At 38.0% G+C, this 21,748-nt stretch overlaps 1 protein-coding gene across 1 annotated transcript in view; it reads right to left on the reverse strand.

The window, feature by feature from the left end:
- Window positions 1-12,593: 12,593 nt before the first annotated feature.
- v (Tryptophan 2,3-dioxygenase vermilion) overlaps window positions 12,594-21,748 on the reverse strand; it is a 66,478-nt gene continuing 57,323 nt past the window's right edge. Inside the window, exons 5-8 of the mRNA XM_076211332.1 lie at window positions 21,337-21,561; window positions 20,490-20,739; window positions 19,551-19,644; window positions 12,594-17,182 (exon numbers count right to left, since the gene is read on the reverse strand). Of these exons, the coding sequence (XP_076067447.1) occupies window positions 16,873-17,182; window positions 19,551-19,644; window positions 20,490-20,739; window positions 21,337-21,561 (879 nt within the window). The 3' untranslated portion in view covers window positions 12,594-16,872. The remainder of the gene's footprint in view (window positions 17,183-19,550; window positions 19,645-20,489; window positions 20,740-21,336; window positions 21,562-21,748) is intronic.

The following is a 21,748-nucleotide window of genomic DNA, read 5'->3' on the forward strand; positions in this document are numbered from 1 at the left end:
GCCTCATGCAATCCATGAATCATGGTCACACCTCTTTTACTAATCTTTTTTCACTCATTCTTTTGATGTGTCCAAACCATCCCAATACTCTTTCATCAGCCCTATCTGTCATCTCCTTTTCCACCCCCACTCTTCTCCTCACCTTATTTCTCACTCTACCCAACCTTGTAACCCCTACCATACTTCTCAGACATTTAATTTTAAATACATTTAAACTTTTCCTCTTTGCCTCCCTTAAATTCCAAGTCTCTGCCCCATACAGTGGCATCTGTACAATCACCCCTTCATATAATCTCTTTGCATCCATTCCCAAATGCCTATTTCCCGACCAAGACCTTAGGGAAGCAAATGAAACTGCCCTTATATGGACACGGTTCTGGTGCGACAAGATATGATGATGATGATGATGATGATGATACTTTTTAATTCCCCAAAGTATTTACATGCTTCTCTCAGTCTACATTGTACCTCCACCTCCATTCCTCCCTTTCCTGCCACATGTGACCCCAAATACCCAAAGCTATCCACTTCCTCCAACCTCTCTTCTTTAAGACTTGCAACTCGCTGCTATCCTCTCCCTATGTACATCTCATCACCTTAGTTTTACCCACATTTATCTTCAACTTTCTCTTATCGCATACCTTCCTAAACTCTGTCACCAACTCCCTTAATCCCCCCTCTGACCCTGCCACAAGTGCAGTGTCATCAGCAAACAACCACTGGTTCACCTCCCACATTTCTCAATTTTCTCTAACCATCTCCAGTCCCCTGCTCATTACTCACATTTACCTCCCACACCTCCCCATCCATTGAATAGCCATGGCAATATAACATATTCCTGCTGCAGCCCCATCTTTACCTCAGACCACTCACTCTCTCCATTTCCAATTCTAACACGGGCTCTACTACTCTCATCAAAACTCTTGACTTGTGTATATATAAGATATTGATAGAGGTTGGAAGAAAGATGATGGTGAGCTTGTGAGATGTTTTGGACATTAGTCCTTTCTTTGGGAGATTACAGAAATAATATTTATGCAAAAAGGGCAAATGACTGGACCATGTGGAGAAAGGTCAGCAGAGGACAGATAGACCTGAGTCACTAGGTGACACAGAATCATGATGAGGAGTTGTGACATTGAAGGATAGGATAGTGATAAAAAGACCTCTAAGATAGGTAGTGCATAAAGATACTTGCATGATTATTCTGTCTGTAGTCTCTTTGAGGAAGGACTTCTATAAAGAAAAAATAGAGAAATAAACTCACACAAGCTCACTCTTGTTTCCTCGTACTCCTACCAATATATATATATCTGTATTATCCAACTGTATTTACTTAATTGTAGTGCACAGGAGAGGAGCAATGCTTGTTGGGTGCCATCTCCTAGTCTTCAATTTATTATATCTAGCCTCAAATTCATGTACAATTTCAATTTAGTCTATCTCCTTGATTTCCAATTATCATATTTAGATTTGAATTCTTGTATTGTTCCAACTTGAGCTATATCACCTTCCAAAATATTCCAAGTATTTATGTATCCATATGGAAGACTGTATTTCTTTACATCCTTTAATAGTAGTCTTCTTTAATTTGTTCTCACGACCTCTTAAAGCCCTTCTACCCTTTATCAAAAAATTCCTTCCATCAATGTAATCAATACTTTTTTAGTGACCTGAATACTGTAATCATGTCACCTCTTTCTCTTTTTATCTTTCAAAGTTAGCAGACCCAGTTATTTTAGTCTTGGTTCATATGCTTTATCTGCCAGGCTGGGGACGATTTTGGCTGCTGCTCTTTGTATTCTGTCAATCTTGCTTGTATCCTTCACTCTGCATGAAGACCATATCACTGATGCATATTCCTGTGGTATGGTCCCCACACAGTGTGTGTGTGTGTGTGTGTATTTTGGCTGTTTTTGTTTGTTTCCCTAATTGTAATATACAGGTAAGGAGCAGTGCCCATTAAGTCCCATCTCCTACTCTTCAATTTATCATACCTAGCCTCAAATTCAAGTGTGTGTGTATGTTTCTTTTTTAAACTCCACAGTAATGAGGGCATTGTTTAACCTCAATTAAGTTCTCTCAGTATTTCTGATGATAGTGTGAAGGTTGATATTTGAGATATTTACAGGTTCCCCATAGTTCATTTCCTTGTGTGTATGAACCAATGAGAGGTAGTCAAGCGATGATCCTTATAGATAAACTTCAGTGTCATCAACTTCCATCTGTCATCATAACCCATCAACACCCTCACCTCTATCTGATGATGCACTCTCAGGGGGCTGATACTTGATCTTTGGAGTGGACCCAACATATATATATATATATATATATAATATCTATCTATCTATCTATCTATCTATCTATCTATAGTTGACAACCGGTGACTGATCCCCTGTTCTCATTCTGATAGTGACTTAGAAACAGGTCCAGACTGATATAACCAGACAAGTCCAAAGTTTCTTCTCAGAGAGATCTATAAGGTCCTAAGGACAGTTGCTAGCTACTATGAGGCTCTGGGTTTCCATTCAGCAAAATTTGAAGTAATAGTTATGTATATATATATAAATGAATATATCCCCCCCCCTAATCACTGTTATTTTTATCTTGTTTCTATAAACATAACTTTGGCTACCTCCCTTGTAAGGGGGAAAAAGCCCTTGATATATGTAGGAATGTATAAACATGAGCTTATAGTGTTATTTTATCTTTATTTTTTTAAACTTCATATTTTTGTCATTAATAATCAACTTGGTTGAAGATGATAATGAATATGTTGACAAATTGTCTTTTGAGACAGAAAAATAATTTCATAAAAAAGTGAATTCTATCTGAGCAAGAATCTCCCTTATTGTCAAAATGCAAATTGCAAACCTATTCTGATGTCAGTAAATCTGTGACTGACATAACTTTGCATTGTGGTGTAAGTTGTTTCCAATTGGTGGATAGTCTGGAAAATTTGACCTCATTGTCATACACACTGCCTGCATGTTTCCCAGGTCATTGAGTCCTCTGCTTTAAATGGCCTTGAAACCAGAGGTCAAAGGTCACAACATCCACTTGTCAAAGCTTTCTGTGATACGTAGATTTCTTGTCACAAATACACTTCCCCTCCAATGTGGGTGATGAAAATAGAAATTCTGTAGGCTTCTAAGCCAGTTGTTGTGTAAGAATGTTGACATGTACTTTATATGTGGTATGAAAATGTACAGTGATGGAATGCTCAGCAGAGTGGAAAGTGAAAGAAGATTTAGTGGAAACTACAGAGCTGGAATGGATCCAGTGTCAAACTCTCAATGACATGCAAACTGCCTGTGTGTTGATGTTTTCTACGAGTTGAATCAGATATTAAACTAGTCATAGTTGAAGAAAACCTGGAGATTTGACATGTTAGAGGAACTATTAAATTATGATGGGATTTAAATTGACATTGATAGTGAAGATACAAAGATAATGATATATTTAATATTTACTGGTAATGTGGTAAAGGCTATAGTACTTTGTATGGGGTTCTAAGTGGGGTACCATAACCATGGTACCATGAAATGAGAATGGATCTAATTTTGGTACTATTGAAGTCATTAATAGTTTTGGTAATCATTGTTGTATGGTTCTACTTTTGACACTGAAGCATGGGTAAAGCTGTAATTTTGGTAGTATTGAAGAAGGTATGCCTTCACTTCGATACAATAGCAGAGATAGTTATAGTTTTGAGACAAAAGGGTAGATGAACGTAGTTTTGGTACTTAATGCTGGTTGATGATATTGTGTCTGTCTTATACTGTATCTAGGTGACCCTACTTTTAGCAATGATAAGCATCTGGTACTAAAGCAAAGGTGACTCTTACAAGTGGTACTAATGAAGGAGCTCTTTGATTCGAAAGGTCAGTTGATATCACAAAATTAATTTCATGGAATCGAAATTTAAAATTATTAGTGTCAAGTGTACATCATTTTCAAAGAATTATCCCCTTCCTTTATTTTTGTAGTTCATAAAAAAGCATGCCACTTTTTCCAGATCAAGTAAAGAAACCAAGGGTAACGAATTTTATTACTTCAAAATCAATGTGTCTTTTTTCAAGTTAATCAATTTACACTTAAGTAGGCCTTTGCACCATTTCACAAGTTCAGTGTAATGCCAGTATACAGTAATTTATTGGTTTATGAAAGAAACTACTGTGATGAAAGGATGATGCACTGTTGAGGAATTGCACTCATAACATTCTTGAACTTGTAAAGATAAAAGTTGTCTCAGCATCATATAATACTTCATATAGATCCGTCACAAAAGAATCTTGAACTTGTAAAGATAAAAGTTGTCCCAGCATCACGTAATACTTCATATATATATCCACCACAAAAGAATCTTGTTTGTAGACAAATTAAAAATCGCTACATTGACACAAAAATTACAGTTCTATTATGACCATAGAGGTTTTTGTAATGAGACCATCAACAAAAAATGTATTAAATCCTCTACACCAAACCTCAGAGGTGGACATTGTAGAATTTCAGAAAATATTATTGATCATCAAATGAAAATACATTCCTTAGTAAATTCATTTATTCCTGTAATGGAATTTCCATCTAGAACAAAGAATTGTTTTCTTTAGACCAAAAAATATCAAATGATAAATTTGACTGAAGCAAATTCTTTGCCTGATAATCAAAATATTCAAATATAAAATTTCCTTTTACTCAGATGAACCTAGGTAACCTGCTTTATAGTACTGTACTGTATCATCTGTCTGCCATTTGTGCTTATTTCATGGAAAGAGAGCAAATTGGTGATTTGATTATTCATCATAGAACTTTAGATACACTGTTTATGGATGTCATGATAATTCATATGCTACCAAATCATTAAAAGATTATTCATGTTTAGTATTTAGTAAATTCTTCATGTTTTAAGAAAATGTAGCACAACCTATATTCTTTTTATGGACAATTGATGATTAATTCATGCAGTAAAAGATTTTAATGTCACTCATGAACGTTCATTTTCTCTTGGTTTTATGTAAACTACCGATATATTTTTCTCTGATATACCTAAATTCCCTTGTGACCTTTTTACTTCATAAATAAGGAGAGCATTTTTCATATTTATAAATTAATTTAAATTTTCTATCATTTCTGTAACCCCAGTGCATGTTAAACTGTCACCACCCCTAAGCAAACTTTAGCTGTACCCTCAATAGTTCAGATAAGACTGAACCGAATAGAAGGGTGCTTTACATATAGATCCATTTAGATATTATTGGCACCCATCTTTGTAGGAGCAGCAACTGCATAGTATTGTGGAGTATTTGGTGATGTAAGTGGCCTCTTGCACAAAGTTTAAGAATGGGAAACATAATTCTCAAACTGTTCATTGTGCCTCATTAGATCTTTTGATGCCATTAGTCGCAGCAAATACATAATGCAGTGAAGTACGTTTTAATATAGAGTAGCAGCCATTATCTGTAGGTTAACTGGGTTTTGGCTTGAGCTCTTATGAATTTGTGTTCTTTTTTTATCAGTAAAATTGTTATATGATGATGACCTTTGCAGATGAACAGTCAGACAAGATGTACAGGCCTACATCAATTTTCAGAAGGAATTCTGTTGTGGAAGAAATCTTAACTGATTGTTTGAGACATGTTTCAATTTTGTTCTCCTATGAGAATACAGTACTCAATAATTTGAACATTATGGCCCCCCCTCCTGAGGGTACAGCCCTGATAATAATGAATAGGCCTTTGAATTACAAATACTAAAAATGGAGAAACCCATGAACCTTAACTTGCTGAAGGAATTAAAATACTCCAAACCTTATTTTTAATTACTAAACCCTAATTTGATTTAGATGAGATGGTAAATGAAAACATGATATAGTACTGTACAGAGATTGTGCTGCCATACATTATTCTTGGTCAAGTAATCTTGTTCATCAAGAAATATGTAACTACAAAGTGAATGCAAATCATGATAACAGATATTTAACAATGGTCAGTGATTGGTAATGTACAGTAATTGCAAAAGTAAACGTAAGCAATCTATTTTACCATTCTTAAGTCATCCATACTGCATATAGCACTGTCATAATACTAGAGCAAGTTAAGACTTAATCCCACTTAAAAGCAAATAATCACCTGTTTTTCATTACAATTCATCTTGAGGCTTTAAGTTTGGAGAGATTTTTTTCTTAAGTTTTCAATAAGCTTAGAACACTGCCTGTAGAATAGTCTTGTGTACATTGGTATGCATGCTTGCCTGCAAGAGTGAAGTTTAAACATTCCAGAATTTTGATTATGTAAATTCAGTCTGTGTCATGCACTGGAAGTGTACAGAAAGGAGAAGATGCAGAGGATGAAATTGCTCTGTACAATCATGAACTTGTGGCAATATAAACTATTTATTTATGTTTTGAGAGGGATAAATGCTTGTGTATATGTAATTTTCATTTCATGACCCTGATTTCTGTAATCATTATGAATTACCAACAGCAGAAACATGGGACAAATAAATAGTCAAATGAATTAATATTTTATGAATTTACTTTTCATTACAGCTGTTCATAAATATTGGGATGGTTTGTATCCTTAAATATTTCCAAAAATCATTGTTTTAGTTCTTTAGGTAGCAACTTTCCCTCATCTGAAGAGAATTACCTGGTAATGACTAACATAAATGTCTGTATACCAAAGGTTACTTCACCCATATAAGGGTTATAATTATTTGTATGAAAGGAATTGAAATTTCATAAGTGATAAAAAGATGTGAAAAAATAGGGCTGAAAAAAATAAGATGCCAGAAAGTAAGGATCTCTGATCAAATAAGATGTCTTTCCATCATGTCATAATTTTTTTCCCATCAAAAGTAATTACTTGTATGCAAAGTTAAAATTTAGGGTTTTCTTTAATGCGTATTAGATTTCAGTATAACACCATGCATCTTGAATGACATGGACATATAATTATTTCACAAGTAAAATTGAACCTCAGATAACAAGTGTCCAATTTAACGAACAAATCAGATAATGAAAAAATCTGTGAACAATTATTGTCTCTGTTAACAAACGATACTTTGGGATACAAATATACACATATGCCTGTACACACAATCCCACCAACTTAGTAGTGTTTTGGCACATTCACCATAATTATTTTGGTTAAGGAATATTTTGGATTAAGAATGGAGTCACAAAATGTATTACTTAGTTATCTGAGGTTGCACTATATTAGATTACCAATAACGGAGTTTCTTTCAATGCTGTTCCCTTTTCCACAATAAATTTTGGATGACAGGGTATGAGTGTGTGTTCATACATGTTATGCATATTGTGTGAACAGATGTTCATTATAGCTCTGAAATTTTTCAAATCTGGAAATGCATAGACATGCAGCAAGTTACCAGCCTTCAACACACAGGGTACATGTACCACTTTTTGCTCCTTATCTCCCAGCTCTTTCCCATGTTGTGGTCGGTCGATATATATATTGTGTAAACACCAAAAGCCTTTACTACCTTGTAAGAGGGGATGGCCAAGTCGAAGCAACCTCGACTCTTCATGGGAGGAAATTACAGAAAGGGGAATACCTAGTCTTATCACTTCACCCCATTTAATCACCTTATACAGTACACATGAAATATGGTACATTAGATGCATTATCCCCTGCCACAGGAGCATGAGAAAAGGAATGGTGTCCTTGGAAGTGAGATTTAAGACCAGCTTAAAAGATGGATAGTGAAAGTATAGAAGTGGCTTGAACATTATTCTTTGAATAAGATTCGGCTGTAAAGATTGAGGACTGCTGCACGACACTGTCCATTTGAGAACACTAAAATCCCAAAAGTTTCAATTGCATACAGTATAACTATCCAGCCAATATCCCTCTACAGGGTTAGTCATTGATTTTTTTTTAAATTAAACTGTTTATTTTCAGCTAATAGTGTTACTAACAGACATACACAGACATACACACAAACATGTACACAATTGTAGGAGAGAAGCCAAACACAGAGTATGGGATCCAATGTATTTAACGTTTCGCCCAGCAGGGCTTCTTCAGAAATAACTGCTGGGCAAAACGTTAAATACATTTGATCCCATACTCTGCGTTTGGCCTCTCTCCTACAGTGCTGTTGCAGTCGTTGCTGCTTTTACTCACATGTACACTATTGTATACCAGACAGCTATTCTTGAACTTGAACAGTGACATTCTGATTTGTAAATGCATGTTTTCATGTGCAAGTGGGTGATAAGAGAGGAGTTAAGAGTCAGCTGAAAAAATTGCATTGTCTTGTATTATCAGATTAGATATCTTGAAGTGATTGTTTCCTGCCCCAGCAGTACTACAGCAAAGGACATGTGTGACAGCTTTGGCCACAACTATTCACGGCCTCCTGGCGTAAGCTCCATTGAGAAAACCTTTGAGGAGTTCCACAAAAAATTTTGTATGAAATATTAGCTAATTTTGTGTACAGTGTGGAACCAAGCCAAAATACAATTTAAATTTTATAACGTGATTAAGAATTTATGAAGATGAGATGTTGATGTCCTAGCGAATTTGATGAAAAAGGGGCAATGAAACTTGGAAATTGATATGCACATTAAAAATATTTAATTCAAATGCTAATAAAAATCTAAGAACCATATGTCAGAAAGAATATTGAGTAATTTTGCCTTTAGAAAATGCACGGTAATATCAATCTGATATTTGCTGTCAACTGGTCATGTTGCTTCATTCACACAAATTGTAGGCTCACCCAAAATAATTATATATATACCTTTGCCAACAAAGAAAACCAGGAAGATGGAGAAACAGCCAAAGAATACATGAATATACAAGAAAGTACTACCAAAAATCGACATTGTCACATTCCCCGACGGTATACGAGAGCAATTGATTGCAAAGGTGAATTTTCACTGTGGTGCTATGATTTTCTGATACAGTATCTGAGAATTGGGAGGGGAATGGTACTTTTTCATGGATACGTACAGAAAAATGTCATAAAACAGGGTTTAAAAAGTGCTCTGAAGTTATATCTGATTAATTGTTACGGTTCGTTATACTGCCTCAATACTTTTCCAGGATCACCCACTTGAACTAAAATTAAGAGGCGTCGTCATTGCAGCCACGCAAATAGTAAAAATTGTCGTGGATAGATAAATAACGAATGATACATAACTTAAATATTTGTGAGTTTCTTATCATTTGTAACAAAATTTATATAAAGTAACACATGTTGCTAAAACAAATATTCATCGTTTTGTGTCTGCTCTGTGGAAAGCCTATAATGTACAATAGTAGGCTCAAGTTTCCGTTAAAACTTCACAATTTGCCTGAACTCCATTCATTAAAACGAGTCTAACTATATATAGGATAAACATCTAAAAATTAATGAATACTTAGTTTAAAAGAATGATAAGGTAATAAATGGGCAAAACATCAAAATCGTCCCCTCAATCCGGACAAAACACACTGCGCAAGCTTCGTTTCGATTTGATCTATTAGTAAAACTTTATAGATGTGTTTCACACGTTTTATAAATAACCAAAGATTTCCACGTAGAATACGACTGAATATCTTCTTTTATTCTTTCAGCGGAAATGACTGCAATAGCGAGTCGCTGTCTTGGTGAGCATTAATTGTGACCCAGTTCAGTGGTCTATATTTTAATTTTTACTAGGAAGACACCAGTTCCTCACGACATTTACAAAGCCGTGAACGTTTTGGAGTTGTCAACAGTTGCTACATTCATACATTCCATTATAATTGTCACCATATCTGCCAAATTGCATAAATTAATAAATAATGCGAAATTAAACAGTCGTAATATTTACTATTATTTATGGCAAAATAAGCAAAAGTATCAAATGTCGGTTGAAACTTGTTAACGTTTATGGTTTTGTGGCTGCCAAAACCACGATGTTACTCGATTCTTCGTCTCTATGGGATAACAAGTTCGCTAATTTAATGACTGTCCAGAGCTGGGCGCGTTAACCGCCGGACAGGTAATACGTTACCGAAAAATCTGGGGTGCGTTACCGATTTTGATTTCCATAGAGCGGTCTGCATTATGTATATACGCAGATTTTTCGGTAACGCACTACCCGTCCGGTGGTAACGCGCCCAGCTCTGAATTTAATTGATTGATGTACGAAATCAAAATTGAGTAAGGTACAGCCTTCTTGGTTGTTTTGTAATATTATATAAATTTATCAAACAAAGTTGGTAGTCGTTTAAATTTCACTGTGTAAATACCATATATTGTTTGTATTAAATGCATTCGAAGTGTGTATAAAATCGTTGTTTTGGTTTAGATACTTTTTTCGTTTGGAAAGTGTTTCTTCATGGATTGACATGACTCCTCTTAATACAGACACACACACACACATACACACACACACACACACACACACACACACACAATATATATATATATATAGTATATACATACTGCTGAAGACGATTTTGTTAGCAGTTGAAATATATAGACGCGCGTATTCGTTTTTTTCCGACTGTGGTGTTAGTTGTGATTTACAAATGTGTTACTACATTTTCCACCAGTGATATATATGTATATATATAAATATTCGATATATATATATATATATATATATATATATATATATATATATATATATATAAAATTTTGTGTTGTTTCTATTTCAATGTATTTTATGATTTTACATAACGGGCCCGCCCACAAACGCCATGCGGTGAGAATTGTATCGTTCGAATTTTCAATAGCTAGTGGTCATAACAAAACGTCAGTCATTTTGGATATAGAAAACTGAACTAAATTCGTATTGGAATGCTATATAATGTTTTTGTTTTTGTTATCTATTTATCATAATTTATCAGTTTTATTTGTGTTATTCGTTCATAAAAATATATGCTAGAATAGAACATAAAAAGAAATAAAACATACGTAATACATAACACAAAGATAACACATTATCACTATAATTTGCATTTCACTGCTTGTTACTGTCGTCTTCTTGTTGTGAAGGTAGAATTGGATGTGTAAATGTTTTTGTACCATTAGTGATATGTTACCTTGCAAATAAATAAATAAATAAAAAAACGGAAAAAAAAACATTTTCATGTCGGCTTCAATAACTGCTCAAGAAACGACCTTTTGTAGTGATACTGTTTTTTTTTTTTTATTGTGAATCTAATTTTAAAAGATGTGATGTATATGTAATGCCAAAATGTAAACATCATCCTCATTTTGAACATGTCATTTTTTTTTTTTTATAATTGCAGGGGATACACACGTTGTTTTTATTAATATCTTGTACAAGACGTTGTTTTGGAATCATTGAACTGTATTACAACATGTTTTATGTAGCGGTGAAGATGTATGTAGTTCAAGCCTAAACAAATTTATATATGACAGCTGGGTACTTTTCAGTTTCCTAAAATTCTTAATCTTAGAACAAAGTTAGATCATCTTTGTTCATTAAGCGTCGTGATACGTTTATTCGATAAGAAATATGACGACAAATTTGTGATTTTTTTTTTTATATTCATATAAAGTAATCCACTGTTTGTATATATATTTTGATAAAAGGGAAAGAGAGGGGTGGATGGGAGTTGGATGGTTGGCTACCCTCTTTATGAAGGGGAAAGAAGCTTTTGGTATATAGAATGTAGATCAAATTGATTCCCTAATTTAATGAAAAATATATTTCTTCAGTGGCTCCATTGACATCGTTATCAGACAGAAGAGATGTCTAAAATTACACACGCACTCATTAATTATCATCGACATGATGCAATGGACAGGGAAATGCACAAACTTTTTCGCTGGTGATACCAAGGATTGTAAATTGCTACAGGAAGACCTATATGAGGTTCACGAATGTAATCAGTAATTAAAACCGAAACTCGCTACAAAGAATTGCAACATTTTGCAAATGGACCAAAACAAAAAGAAATCGCCATAGAATTATGAAATGGAAGATGAAATGATCACATTTCATCCTAGACTGTACGCAGTAGTGGTATGGTCAGCACATAAGTAGAAAAATAGAAAAAAAAATAGTGAAAAATGGCGACAATTGGAATGATCACTAGCCTGGCCGATAAGACATACATGGAGAGATTCGGAAAGCTGGGATTGTCCACATCAGAAGAAAGAAGAGAAAGAGATGTCATGAGATTTATTTTAATGGGGAAAAAGCACGATAAAAGTTGACTAGAGATGCTAGTATGGGAACAAGAAGTTGTAGTAATAGGGTAGGGGTAGGATTTAGGATTGAACACAGGTGAGTTTTTGTAAATTTATCTCCTAGACGTTTCTGGCCGGATTTTTTCTCCAGAGAAGTTGTAAAATATCTCTAAAGAAGGATTCAGAGAAATACGCACAAAATCTCTCCGCTGTGTATCGTCCAATCCGCTATCAATACCTCAAAGATTATCTTCTTAAGACTTTTTCTCAAATGTTGATGCTTTGGTCTCCTGTTGGTTCGATTGACTCTAAAGTTTCCCAGTTGTCGATTTTGCTTTGTGTTCAAGTCTACAGTCATTAAGACAAATGAAGGCATTAAAAGAATGCATAAAATAGCATTTCCAACGGAGGTTATGAAAAATAACACAACATAAAATTCAACTTTATTCTTTTCAAAGGGCATTCTGCTTTATATATTTACAAAACAAGGATTATAAAATTTGCCTGTGACTATTATCAAACTAATTCAACTACTTTACTTTCGCATCTTTGAAGTGCTCATCAGTACAAACAAGGTTTAGTTTAAGCTTCTCAAAAAAGATATCAAAGACAGTCAACAAAGCTCTAAATACTGTAAGTATATCAACTATAATATAATGTCTTGTCTTATAACTAACACATAACAAACATGAAAACAATACAACTGATGTCTGACACACACATAACGTTCTTGCACCAATTAACCTTTTATGAAGAAACTGAGAATCTAATTCTGCAGTTTAAGAGACAGTTTGGACGGATCGAATTCCATAATTACAACCAATGATCCCCTTCAGCATGTATTTATGCAATTCGATCCGACTAAAAGCAGGCATTTGTTTGCAGTCAAAAGACGAACTCTGGACTGAAAAGCGATCCCTGTGTAGGGTATGGACTGCATAAGTGTTATGCAGTTATATTTTATTTTAGGGACTTTGGTGGCACCCCTAAGGACCAGCTCTCATTATTCTTTTATCATTGGGGACTCTCCCCCGCTCAAAAGAGAACGCTGATCGCTTTTAACCCCCTCGATACGATGATGCATTGGCGCCATGAGGCGTGAGTGAATATATGAGAACGTGGGCGTCTTGACTATTTTGTAGTTGTAGCTGAGTGAGCTCCATATTCTATGAACTAGCCTGATCACGTTTTCTGAGGTTATTAATATTCAGAGTGAAAGAGAACGTGCAATACAGCTGTAACTTTGTATTTAATAATGCGAGTATTGTGACGCATCATCGTACATCAGGTAGCTAATGTTGCCCGCGAAAATTTTACTCGTATTGAAGAGATTAACTTCAGCTATCTCTCCTTTCTCCTGTCCTTCTTAAATCTCTCCTTTACCACTTCTTTGACTCGACCTCTTCGGCGCGATATTGTCCCCAAGAATAGAAGCGCTGGTTATTCCCGATAAACTGTCAAAATGGACTGAAGAGGCTTCCGGTGGATTGAGACCCTTTTTTCAGTAAAGAGTCCTTTTCAGGTCGATGATGGACAATCTCCTCAGTTATACAAAAACAGTTCTACCTTTCCGGCAAAAATAAAAGCATAATACATGTTAATGTGTTAGGGAGGTTGATACTCTGGCAGTTGCGGGTGCTTTCGTGTGCTTGTGAACATGATGGCAGGTATAAAGATGAGAGGTTTAGAGAAAACATGACAACCATGGTGAAGCCAGAAACGCATGAAGTTTTTGACGACACCAGCCGGGAAAAGCTTTGAACATCGTCAGTGATTGAAGATGAGGCATTTGCATTATCCGGTAGAGTTCCCTGGAAATGGTGAACATTGTTGCCAGACAAAAGCCAAAAGGGGAAGGGAGGGGTAGTTATTCAGTAGGAATAGGAATCAATGAGATGGATGCTGCAGTATCTCATCGCTACGGAGAATGGATGAAGTGCCAAATGTGTGTCACTGGTCCAGTGCGGAGGGGTTATCACTCAGGGCCGATTTATACGTTTATCCTTCCAACATAGTGAGGAAGACGACATTGTTCTAAGTTTAATATCAGTCGATGTTACCCGAGGGGCACAAAGTATCGACCAATCAAAAGTCTGTTCTACCTCGGGTCAATCCACCGAACTGAATCAAATCGCCTAGAATGAGCAAGGACTCGGATCTTGAAATTACGCCACTATGTTGAAGAAGGTGTTGCAACTCTGCGCTAGCGTGTCTGAACTTGAAAATGATGGTCATTTGTTGGATGGGAAAAACAGAACGATCTTCCTTTCATCTATACAATCAGGAGCTTATGACGTAGAGCGAAAGCTTAGGCTTAACCCATCTGGCACACTGATCTACTCTACTGATCTTCTTCTACCTAAGACCAGACATTTTTTCCTGCTTAGAGATATCACTGTAACAAAGGAACTGAATATGTAAGGAGGCGTGAGTTTTTATCAACACTGGGACGGGTGACATGACTGTAGGCTTGGATGTGAGTGATTGAGAGAACACTTGAGGTGTGAGAAAGGGTCTAGTTAGCTTCAAGCATTATGTTGCAAATGATAAGGCACTGGGTAGATTCAACGTGTCTGAGTAATTGGAAACTAAGAGGGGATTTACACATTCTAACGGTTCAACGCGGTTCGACAGACACGTGTTTAAAGTGATGTGTGAACGCGTGAACGGGGTATCTGGGGTTTAACCAACGTGTTCGACAACCAATACCCCGTTCACACGTTCACACATCACTTTAAACACGTGTCTGTCGAACCGCGTTCGACGAACCGTTAGTGTAAACTCCCTCTAATATTGATCAGCCGATCCCGGGTGGTAGCGATGAGAGTGAGGAGTTGATGGACCAGATGTCTTTTCTGGAGTCGTTCACATCAAGGTCTGGCAGTGGTTCGGATGAAGATTTGTTCCTGTGGATCAGGGGCTGAAGTAACAGCTGGTGGCAGTGGACGAGGGGAATGACCTGTACAGGGCTATAAATAAACATGCATCCTATTCTAAAGGAGCAATGACCTCAGACACCCAGTTTGACCTTCAGCTTGGAATATACATTTGGTATCTATGGTCTTGCTGATGGACCTGCATTGCAGATATGACAATGAGAAGATGATCTGGACAATCTTATCCCCGTGTTTTCTATACATAGTTTGTTGTTCAGTGAGTAGGACTAACTAACGAACTAGGGGGTTTGAGTATTCGGTAGGATGGTATAGGGAGTAATATGGACAATCCTCGGGTAACATAGCAGGTACTGTTCAAGTTGAATGCAGCTAAAAAGTCTTCATTTCCATGTTTAGATTGTGTGAGGTGTCTATAACCTTTAAGCCCTGAACCTATTCTCGCTCTTGTGCGGAATAAAGATTTGGTCCACCTTGTAACTTCCCAAATGTCTATCTCGGCCGCAATTACCTTGGTACGTGGCTTTGGGAATACGTATGTGCGTATTTTGTGTGTATGATGTATTTGTTTTAAAGGATAATGTACGAGGTATTCAAGAACGTTCCGTTCCTATAGCAACCCTTTCGATATCGAGAAGAACTAACGGTGATGTTTGAATGTCTCGTTCGCTCCTTAAAACGACATTGTCTGGACACTTGGGATGTGGTTCCCAAGTCTGTTTGACTCGCACTGAGGACCTGCACTTCCTGAGCGAAACTAAATAGAAGTGGGTGCTAATTTATCTGGCAATAGTTCAGACTCGTAGAATGATCGTATTCCACTGGGTTGTTTGTTTTCGTTTACTTGCTGCTGTTTGTCTTTTCATCTTTATTCAACAGAAAAGATGTGTCGGTTACTGGTGCAGTAGTGAGCCCAGGACATGACCCGGAGGCGTTGAAAATAATATGAACCCAAATATGAGGCCGATCAGAAAACTGAATCCAAGGAGGGAGAGAGAGAGAGAGAGAGAGAGAGGGAGAGAGAGAGAGAAAGAGAGACAGAGCTAGCCATAAAGAGAGAGCTAACCATAGAGAGAAAATTAGCCAGAGAGAGCTAGAGAAAGAGCTAAACCCAGAGCCAGCCACAGAGAGCTAACCATAGAAAGAGAGAGAACTAGCCAGAGAGAGAGAGAGAGAGAGATTTTGAGAGCCATTCAGAACCCATTAGTGTCACCGAAGAGAAACACGGCGTGGACAAAGCCCAAGGTCACGATCGAAGAGAACCCCCACCCAGGATGTGCCGAGGCCAAGATAGGACAGGTCCTCTGGGCACAAGGACAGACACCAATTGTATGTTGGGCAGCTGAGGACGTGATCTTAAGCGTCACTTCAGGTTGGGGTCTTGGGGGAAGCGTACAGGGATGAGGCCAGGGGATGATGTTACTGGAAAGGAGTTCTCACAATAAGAAGAAGAAGAAAAAGGGAAATATGGGCAGGTCTTGACAGCGCGATCAGGAAGAGGACTTTAGCCAAAGGTCAGGAGCTACAGTGTCATCGCTGGAAGACACGGGAAGTCAAGACCCACCAAGGTGATCGGAATTGAGCGCATTTCAAGCCTTAGCGTGGTCGCACATTCCGTTCCAAATCTTTCTGGGCATGTCCAGACCTAAACACTGTTCGTAATATCGATCTTTTGCACTTGCATCACCCTGCGAATATGGAAACCCCGTCCTGACTACCCACAGTACATACGGGGGCGTCCGTGTTTCTGCTTTTCGCAAGGGCGTCCTCTTCACCTCGACCTGACTCCAAATGTTCGTGGTCGTCCTTCTTTGGGCTACATTGACGCTTCGCAGGACCTTTCGATGCTGTTCTCCAGACTCTTCTCAGACTCGCTCTCCACCTCGCCGTTGCTGCTCCCTCCAAGCTTCTTCGGGGACGACGACGAAGAATCGAGTGAGCTGGAGAGGACGCTCTTCCCCGGCGACGATGGACATTGTCGGATGATCTTGCCCTGATGCTCGCTCTCGCCTTTCTCTTGTATCCTGAGCAATGACTTCATTTGGTGAGTGAGAGGCGGGATGGCATCTCGAGGAATGAGGAAGGTGCTCAGGTTGAACAAGTCTAGGAACACCTTGTAGCGGTCGCTGCAGATGAAGGAAGAAGGAAGTGTCAATGTTAGAGGAAACGAACAAATGATGACATGGTATTGTGGACAAACCCAGAGGTACACTTACCTTTACATGGTAATGGAATACATTAGTAAGAGTTGACAAAGAAAAAAAAAAGTAAAAGAAAAAATTATACAAGTCATCAGATGAGATTGCGTGTCGTGATGATTTATATATGCTTTATCTAGAGCTTAAACTACGACCTTCGAAGTGCATATAACTCAAAATAGAAAAAAATATATATATACACACATAAACTTCTCCCCTTTCGTCACCAATCACATTATATTTCGGTAGGTGTATTTCTATGTAAATGTGAGTATGTATGAATATGCACAAGTGTGTCTATAATGCGTATAATTTATGGACTGCCTTCTAATGTATCCTACAAATTAATGCATACGTACAAAACACTTCAAATATTCCACCTTCTTAGGGCTTTTGTTATATTCTTTTGGCGTTCTTTTGTATCGTTCTAATAAATATTTTGTGCCAATCATGCCCACGCCTTTCATAGCTCTAAAGACAACAGACATGTCGCCTCTTCTCTTTGTGTGTGATCGATCCTATCTTGTCTAGTCATTCTTTGTACGATCTATGGGCTAGGCTAGGGATCATTTTAAGTTAGACTCCCTTAGTATTCTATCCATTAATCATATATATTTCTTTTTGTGTAGGTGCAACACCATGACTGTATATTAGATTAAAACGGATAAGATTTTCTGATAATGACTTTATCGTATTTTCGTCAGTATAGTGAACTGTAAATTATATTTGTCAATAGCTTTTATCTCTTCCATTGCCTTGTTAATACTTTTCCTGACAAATTACCTCTGGCCAAAATTTCCAAGTTGTTTTTTTCTTTTGTTTTTGTAACCGTTAATTTCCAACATCCTATGACGGTTTCTTCTTGTTTTTATCCATTTCCAAAATTTTGAACTTTTTCATATCGCATCTCACTTTCCAATCCTGACTTAAATCATAAATCATATCCAGATGTCCCAATAACAATTTGTAACTTTCTTCCATTTTCTTCTTATTGACGTAATTACTTGTTCCATCTATCATGTCGTTGATGTATATCAGGAACATTACATGTGCCCTGAGGAACTCCACTAGTCATTTCTCTCCAGTCCGCGATATCATCTTGCACAATTGTTCTCATGATTGTATCTTTCAGGAAATCCTCCATTTATTGCATGAGGTTCACTTTCAATTTCATATATTTCGATTTCCACATTAATGTTCTGTGACGTACTTTGTCAAAAACTTTCTCCAAATCCAAATACATAACCCGCACAATTGTACAGCACGTCCACTTGTACTGGATAGAAAATTAACTTATGTTATATGGAACGTTCCTTTTCTGAGCCCGAATTAGTTTTGTGCATACCCACCTCCCGCAATCATCCCCAAATATTTTGTTCATCTGTGTTTCTCTATTCTCTCACATAACTTGACTATCACGCTGGCCGAGAACACTGGCTTACAATTAAGAAGACTCTACCTATTTCCTTCTTTGTAAATTGGAACCACATTTCCCTTTCTCCAAACTTGAGGCAATCTTCCTTCTTCTAAAGCAATGGTTCCAAACCGGTGTGCCGCGGCACCAAAGATTGCCGTGAGATCAACTCACTGAGTGTGCCGCCAAAATTCAGGGCAAAAATAATTTTCGTATTACCGACTCTGTCATCCATTTTTGTTCATTAAAGCAGCATCAGTGTAAAGATGAGTATTTTCATATTATCCAGGGACAAAATTTTGTTACACTGATGCTGAATCAACAAAATACTGACAAACTAGAATTTAGAATTTCTAATAAGGGTGCCGGGGACTTCTGAAAGGCTTGGCAAAGGGGCCTCAAGCCAGAAAAGGTTGGGAACCATTGTTCTAAAGTATTGCCAAGGAAAGAAGTAATGAGATCTCGGACAGCCAAGAGAGAGAGAGTATTCACATTGGTCTTTTGGATCACGTGTTGGACTCGTGATCGACAGCTATTTCCCTCCCGGAAGAGAGCTCAGAGCTCGTATGACCGATCTATGGGTAATGCTATGACCTTACATACACACACACACCCAACTCCCCGCCCACGGGAGTCGGAGTAACGACCCGAAGCGCAGCGATACCGAAATAATTCCGGCCCTAGGCAGGATTCGAACCAGGTACTGCCGCACCTTCGTACTGGCAGTCCAGTACTCTATCAACCGCGCCACCGAGTCGTTCGTGTGTGTGTGTGTGTGTGTGTGTGTGTGTGTGTGTGTGTGTGTGTGTGTGTGTGTGTGTGTGTGTGTGTGTGTGTGTGTGTATGCGTGCGCAAATACAAAGATACTTGCAGGACCCTCACCTGAGCGTAGATCGAAGGTACTGGTACCCAGAAGAACCTCCGGTGCCAATCTGCTGAGACCCAATCATCCGTTGTACCAACATGACGTGGTTGTCTGCAAAGTGTCATCCATTAGTAAGAGGGAAGGGCAATCGTGTATTCATCCTCTTCATCCACTGCACAGTGGAGGGGATGAAGGTACGGAAGTGGCCACATCAGTGAAATTATAGTAAAGTCTAATTTCGTTTTTGAGATTTATCATAAGGAAGACAAATTTATATCGTTTATACTATTCTATCTTATCTAATTTTATTTCATTTTATTTCATTTTAATTTATTTTATTTTATTTTATTCTATTTCATTTCATTCTATTAAATTTTATTTGTTTCAATTTGATTTAATTTAATTTCAATTTCATTTCATTTCGTCTTCTTATTTTCTTTATTCTTTCTTTTTTTCTGTCTCGATGTCTCACTTCCAGTCTCTCTTCCAGTCTTTCACTGTTCCTCTCTTCTCCCTTCTCTTTTCTGTCCTCTCCCTTCCATCCTCCTCTTTCTCCCTCCCCCCCCTCCTCCGCGCATGGGATGTTGATCGCAAAAGTTTTAATCAGCCAATATTTTTAAGGATTTTAGAGACAAAGGACCGACTCACTCAGAATTTCTTCATGATTGCAGACTAGTCTCTACTCAGATAAGAATACTGATTACTTAGAATTCCTACTATCCTTCCTTTCTGCTTCTACCTTCCTTAGCTATTTCTTTCGCCTTCTCTGTGACTCCCTCTGTGACTCCACTTCTATAGTGTGACACTGTGCCCAAGGGCAGAAGCGCTGGTTATTGACAAGGAAAGACAATCCTTTCCCTTCCTCCCGCCCTGTTCTCCCCTAGGACGGGCATGTGCCACCCACACCCATTCAAGACACGCCCACAGAAGACGCCCACTGTTCGCCGCGGCCTTACATCTCCATTTGGTCATGAGCGAATCGACGTCCATAAGAAGCGTGAGAAGCTGGTGTGGCTGGGAGAACCTTGGTTCCTCGCAGTAGAAGGAGATCATGAGAGCTCCCTGAAGGGCCTTGTGGGACAGTCGCCGCTCCCCGCGCGCCACCAGAGCGTTGTGGATCCGCGGGTCGAAGATGCTGTCGAACATCTCCTTTCGCTTTTTGACCTGACCCATCAAGTGGTGACGCAGCGTCTCGTCCACCTCGGCCTAGAACGGAAAGAAAACCCTCAGATTATTATTATTATAATTTCGTATGTCGAACAGTCAAAGTTGTCAAAACTGTCAATTGGTTCTGGGGGACTGTTGATGGACAGGGAAGTCATGTCACGTTACACTCATTGGAAACTATTCTACATCCACGTCGCCCACCCTGGGTAGTTCTTGGAACTTACGAAATCTGTAGCAAACAGTCAACCACAGCCTTTCAGCTTTTAGCCTGAAAGTTATTGCTGATCTGTTTTCATTCATCTATGAAGCCGTCAAAGAAAAGATATCAGACTTTGAGGTGGTCTAAAGCAGCGGACATTAGTAACATCCTTACACACTTGAGTCACTCAGCATTCTGTCTTGACTGTAGACTCGTTTCCATTCAAAAAATAATGCTGATGATAATTTTTTTAATTCTACTATCCCTCCTTTCTACTACCCATCTTAAATCTCTCCTTTACAACTTCTTTATCTCCACATCTTTGCGATGTAGGCCCCAAGGAGAGAAACTAGTGATTGCGGACAAAGTGCAATACACCAATGGAAACAGATACACTGACAACGAAAAGGAAAATAAAAATCGTTGAATTCTATTACCTCAGCTTCTCTCTGTTGATCATAGATAAGGCTGTCGACGGACACTTTGTACTTCTTCCAGAAGTTGAATCCATCTTCTCCAAGACCTGGCGTGCGTTCCAGCCAGCGAGACACAAGGGCGAGAAGAGACGGCTCACTCTCAGAGGCGATGATCCGCTGATAGATCTCCGGCTCGTCGCCGAAGACCTTAACGTAATGTGTCTGGTTGTACCGAACTCTGGAATCCTGTCGAAGAAAACAAATGATCGAGTGAGTTGGACTTCGGGTTGAGGTATTCGAGTTCGGACGATTTTCTGGACCGGATCTTGAGCTTAAGGATATGAACACCCAAATCCAGCCTTAAACTTGGGGTACCTCCCGAAGAAGAAATCCCATTTGCTGTCACCGCGGCTTACAAAGAGTATAAGAAGAT

Source organism: Oratosquilla oratoria, chromosome 28 (genome assembly GCF_046742065.1).
Source record: "Oratosquilla oratoria isolate Oo_2021 chromosome 28, ASM4674206v1, whole genome shotgun sequence".
NCBI lineage: Eukaryota > Metazoa > Arthropoda > Malacostraca > Stomatopoda > Squillidae > Oratosquilla > Oratosquilla oratoria.